At 59.5% G+C, this 5,263-nt stretch overlaps 2 protein-coding genes and 1 long non-coding RNA gene across 6 annotated transcripts in view; 2 read left to right on the top strand and 1 right to left on the bottom strand.

Moving 5' to 3' along the window:
* RECQL5 (RecQ like helicase 5) overlaps positions 1–5,263 on the bottom strand; it is a 32,559-nt gene that overhangs the window by 16,853 nt on the left and 10,443 nt on the right. The gene's annotated exons all lie outside the window — the stretch shown is intronic.
* The window catches only part of LOC107182921, a 13,815-nt gene that overhangs the window by 6,213 nt on the left and 2,339 nt on the right, over positions 1–5,263 (top strand). The window contains exon 2 of the long non-coding RNA XR_001513680.1: positions 4,640–4,642. This is a non-coding gene — a long non-coding RNA (uncharacterized LOC107182921). The remainder of the gene's footprint in view (positions 1–4,639; positions 4,643–5,263) is intronic.
* Positions 2,988–5,249, top strand: SMIM6 (small integral membrane protein 6). Of its 2 annotated transcripts, none has more exons than XM_015563277.1 (2): positions 2,988–3,197; positions 4,601–5,249. In XM_015563277.1, exon 2 carries the CDS (start codon positions 4,921–4,923, stop codon positions 5,218–5,220), a length of 300 nt encoding a protein of 99 aa, XP_015418763.1. In that variant the 5' UTR covers positions 2,988–3,197; positions 4,601–4,920; the 3' UTR covers positions 5,221–5,249. The 2 variants fall into 2 exon arrangements, with proteins under 2 accessions (XP_015418763.1, XP_015418764.1); XM_015563278.1 differs by lacking the exon at positions 2,988–3,197 and adding an exon at positions 4,148–4,554 and having other exon boundaries at positions 5,029–5,249.

Here is a 5,263-nt window from a genome sequence, read left to right as displayed (position 1 = left end):
TGTCAAGCACCAGCTGACGAGCTCTGGCTCCCAGACGCCCACTGGGCAGCGATGGACGCTGCGTGTGTCCCAGGCAGGTGCTGGCTCAGAAACGCCACTTCCCAGCTGTCACTGCCACTAACAGGAGCCTGCACCCTCGCGCTAGAGGCTCCGGCCTCTGGTCTCCCCCAACTGCTGGAGTAAGAGGGGCCGGGCCCCAGCTCTGCCCACACCTGCGTCCCGACGCCTTCGCCCTTTCCCTGCTTATGTGCCCAACTGCCCGGTTCGAACCCTCGCCCCAGCACTCCAGCTGCGGGAAAGCAGGTCAGTGATGCGACCTTCCCGAGCCGCGCTTTCTCCCCGGGAAATGGGCTAGTCCTGGTCCCTGCCTCCCGGGGTGCGCTCGTGGGGTGACCTAAGATGACCTGTCGGGCACTTGTCACGGTGCGGGGCACATGCTAAGAGCTCCGCAGATGTCCTGCCTCCACTTCAGTCCACCCTCTCTTCCAGAGAACATGGCACGTGGGTGCAAACCCAGGATGACGGCAGGGGAGGCAGCGGCTCCCAGGGCACCTCCCCTCCGTCCCCCCTGGTCCCAGGGCCATAAAGAGGTCCGCACTTTGCACTTGCCTGTCATCTCTGGCCGCCTGAGGGCAGAAGCCCGTGGCCCGGAAAACAGGGTGGGGAGGGGATGCCAACCCTGCCACCACCCCCCCCTCCAGCTGGCAGGCGGGCGGGGAAGCTAAGCTTTCTGGCTAGTTCCACTTCCTGGTGTCCAGGGACTTGTGGGTTTGGTTTCGATGGAAGATTCAGAGAGGAAGTGCTTCTGTACAAAATAAAAGAAGTCCAAGAATCTGCCTGTATCCTCAACCCTGCCCCCCGAAGAATAGGATTAAGAATGATGACAACAATGCTGGTGGTGTGGCCAGAAAGGCAACAAAACCCACTGAGGGCTCACACTGCACACGCTCAGGCACTGTCTTCAGAGTTTGGCTGCAGGTAAGTTCATGTAATCAGCGCAATGACAACGCTGTAGGTAACACTAGAAACACATTTTAAAGAGGAGGAAATTGAACCTTAGTGACACTAGATAGTTTGTCTACATTCAACCAGCTGCAAAGTGGCAGAGCCACCTCTGGGCCCAGCCCGCCGGCGGCATAGCCCCCACTGCCACACCCAGCCGGGGCCTCCCGGAGCGAAGGCTCTGATCCAGTACCTCCACCAACCAGCCCCACATCCCCAACACCCAACCCTGAACTGTCTCGGAATAACCTCCTGTGAGCGGGTGGGGCCCAGCCAGGTCTCCCTCCTGAAGGAAACTCCAGGAGGAAGGTGGGAGGGGCGGGAGGCGGGCCCTGCCTCCCTCAGTCCCTGCACCACCGCCACCCTCCCCGGCTGGAGGGTCCCCAGGAAGCCCCTGTCCAGGAGCTGCTCCAGCAGCGCAGCGGCCGGTCCCCATACGACTTTTCCTTAAGCAAGTTTTCCCTCCAGCAAGGATGTCCCTTCCCGTGCTCACTTTGGCTGCACACACACTGAAGGTGGGACGACACGGACAAGATTAGCATGGCCCCTGCGCAAGGACGACATGCAAATTCGTGAAACGTTCCACATTAAAAAAAAATAATGGTGTCCCGTCCTGAGGGTGGCCGGGCCTGAACCTCTTCGTTAGAAAAGATTCTAGCTTCCTGGTCCAGCTGCCAAGAGGAGGCCGCAGGGCTGGCTGGCTGGTTTATTTGCATTTTTCTCCTCCAGGCCAGAGAGTACCTAACTCCTGTGTCCAAACAAGACACTGTCCCTGTCCTCAGGGGGCTGGCTCCTCCCCATTCCTTGGCAAAGGGGCACACCCCGAGCCCTCCCCACCCCACCCCGCCAATCGGGCCAAGCCCCAGGCTGGCTTCAATCCCACCCAGAGCTGTGCCAGCGACAGCAGCCTGCACGCTCCTGGTGGGCAGCTCCCAGCCTGGGTCTCTCTGGGCAGGTGGGATGGAGAGGCGGCAGCAATCCCCCCATCGTGGGACAACCTGAAGGCCGCCCCTTCCAGGGCGCAGCCAGACCCAACACTCCTCCATTCCCCTTGGGACCGCAGCCTCCTGGACCGAGCCACCGCCGACACCCAACGCCTGCCTGCGGTCACTGCGGCCGTGTCTGAGGCGGCTCCACATCGCCCGTCAGGCTCCGTGCCTCCCTCTGTGGCCTCTGTGCTCTCGGTTCCTCAAAAGGGCCTCAGTCTGCACATAAGGTCCGTGCATTTCACTGTCTATACAACGTGCCTTTTCAGACGCCGCTGTGCAGCCACCCGTGCAGGACTCTCATTCGCAAACGGTGGCGGAGAGCCTGCAAACCGGTTCGGTCCTGCAACTTGCCTCTCAAACATTAACTACTGAACACAATCCACAGCCAAATGTTCCCAGCGACGAACCTATTTGCTTGTGGGTGATACCAGTTCCAGACCATAAAACGCTGAGGCAAATTAATTTGTCCTTGAAAACAGTTCCCTCCCTGTCCTTGGGGCCTGGCGCCTGCCACAGAGCCCCGGCTCCCAATTCTAATTCTGACACCGTCTCCATGTCTCCACGCAAACCTCTCTCCTCCAGGGGCGGCCCCTCAGGCCCAGGCCAGGCGCTGCCACCACACCAACAGCACCCTCCCCCTCTCCCCCTCCCAGCCCACTTCTCTGCATGGTGGTCCCTTCAGCAGAATGCTCTGATCTGCCAGCAACTGACTAAAAGAGGTGGTGAAAGCGATGGTCTTCCCGCCGCAGGGAGGGCCAGGGTCTTCTCCTGGTCAGTGTGGCCAGAGCTCCGGGATTGTCTCGTTTGGTTTCGTGGAAGCAGAACAAGGGTGTGAGCTCCTCCTGCATTTTTACAAAACGTTTCCAGTCGTCCACACCAAGTGACACACGGGCAGGAGCACTGGGTGAGTGATTCCAGAATCACTCCAAAGTGGTCAGGGAGGCACTGACGGAAGCCTCGGCTCCCCACTCACTGAGGTCCGCACAGCTTCGGAGTTCACACCCAGCGCAGTTTACCCCTCGGCTATGTGAGCGTGCCTGTCCCAGCTGTAAAACCGGGGTTTCGGCTATCCTTGTTGCTTCATTTTTCACGTACTATTAACACGTTAAGCGCCCAGCCTGTTTTGTCTTCTGGACGGAAAGTATAGTGTCAGTCACCGGTGACTGACTGTAATTATGTAATTACAATGACAACGGCCACAAACAGGTTTGGAACAAACAGCTGGTTCTTGATAAGCATCAGCTTCACGGAAGGAGCGGAAGTACAAGGGCATCCCAGAGACCCGCCCACGGGCTGGGAGCGGTCAGCAGGCCAAGGGCATTAGTCAGGCCGTCCTGGGTCAATTAAGCCCATGGTTACTAAGAGGGACTTGCTCCTCACCCGCCTCCTTGCACCTGCTGTGCATCTGAATCACCTGGCCAGCTCTACGAGGCAGGGGGCTGACACGCCCAGGGAGTGACGTCAGTGGCACCAGACGGGCCTGGGCACGGGCACTTAGAAAAGCTCCTAGATCAGTGGTTCTCCACCTTCTGGCCCTTTAAATACAGCTCCTCATGTTGTGACCCAACCATAAAATGATTTTTGTTGCTACTTCACAACTGTCATGTTGCTACTGTTATGAATCGTCATGTAAATATCTGATATGCAGGATGGTCTTAGGCGACCCCTGTGAAAGGGTCGTTCGACCGCCAAAGGGGTCACAACCCACAGGTTGAGAACCGCTTTCCTAGATGATCCTACAAGCAGGGTGAGGACAGGGCGCTAGAATGTCAGCTCTGGGAGGGGGCCTGCCTGATTCATGCTGGGCAGCAGCGCCTGGCACAGCGGAGCTTGACACCTGACTTGTGGAGTAAGTGGTGGCCGCCAGGCATCACATGCCAGGGCACCGGCCCATTCCGACTTCCTAGCTGCCTGTCACACCAGTGGGCGGGAACCAACCACACAAAGCAGCTGGGGAGAAGGCAGGCCCACAGCACCCAGAGCCTCCATGGGAGGCTCTTCCACCCAGAAATGAGTTCCAGGAGGCGCCAGCAGGAGGCGCAGTTACCCATCCGCCCTGCACCACAGGAGGAAGCCTGAGGGGTGGTTCCAGCCCCAGGGCTTCTGAGCTCTGGGCAGGTCCTTTCAGGCCACGTCATCCAGACAGAGAGGGGAGGTGGATGGAAGGCCGGGGGCAAGGGCCCTGACTCCAGTCTCTTCCCCTACTCACCCCAAGTCGGACTTCTCTTAGCGAGGACATCTCCACACGTGTGCCCTGAGCAGCGCCCCCCATGACATCAGAGGACAGAATGCAGCTGAGGGCGTAAGTGTGAAAGGCAGAAAGGGACCAGAGGTTGCTAGGCCACGGGCTCTGGCCCACCTTTGTCGCCTTTGTGACAGCAGTGAGGTCTGGGCAGGGCCACCTGGCACTGAGGACACCTTTTCCTCCCATCAGCTGCTTCTCCGAGTCAGAGCACCGCTCTGGTCACCTGCTGGCCTCTCCAGCTCGTCCCCTAAAGTGTGGGCCCCTCAGGGTCACCCCATCCGCCCTCTCAGGACTCGGGAGTGTTAACAGCAGAGTCAGGTAAGACGCCTTCCCTCTCAGCCCTGACTCCCTTCTATTGGCACAGGCTTGCCTCCAAGGAAGTTTCCAGAAGTCTCAGCTCAAGGCTGTCCGCTCCTCCGCAGCCATGCTGCTCTCTCAAAACGCTTCCAACGTTTGGCAATCGAGGCAGGAAAAATAGGGTCTAGGCAGCGAAGCTTTAGCCGAGTAGGTCTCAGCTGCGAGAGGAATCCTTGCTCACATCTCTGAGAATCCGGAGGTGGCCTCCACCGGACCCAAAGGCCCCTGGGGGTGCCAGCCCTCACCCGTTTCCCCAGGAGGCACGGAGCCCAGAGACCCTCTTCACGTCAGAGTCTACCAGCTGCATGGGGCCTGTGGTTCTCGGAGATGGCCCAGCGGGTGGACCCGGGGGTGGGCACGGGGCGGGTGTGGACAGCAGCGCCTGGGGCAGGGCCTGGAGAGGCCGTGCACTCAGTGCCTCTGTCCCCTTCACAGGTCCACATGGATCCACTGCTAACAGACCAGAGGCGCCTCTGGAAGGAAGAGTTCTGGCAGAACCCCTGGGACCAGGGGGGCCTGGCTGTCATCAGCATATTCGTCATCACCGTCCTGCTTCTCATGCTGTTCGCCATTGTGTTTGGGGCACTCCCTCCGTCTGAGAAGGTCGACCAGTCTGAAGAGTCATGACCTGACTTTCGGGGGGGCCAGGGGGCCACCTGTTCTCCTCTCT

The sequence above is a fragment of the Myotis davidii genome, unplaced genomic scaffold (genome assembly GCF_000327345.1).
Source record: "Myotis davidii unplaced genomic scaffold, ASM32734v1 scaffold539, whole genome shotgun sequence".
NCBI lineage: Eukaryota > Metazoa > Chordata > Mammalia > Chiroptera > Vespertilionidae > Myotis > Myotis davidii.
The sequence above is the reverse complement of the archived record's forward strand: the minus strand, read 5'-3'. Positions and strand labels throughout refer to the sequence as shown.

Coding starts and splice junctions, on each gene's coding strand:
- SMIM6 (XM_015563277.1), top strand. CDS start 4,921: ATGGCCCAGCGGGTGGACCCGGGGGTGGGCACGGGGCGGGTGTGGACA.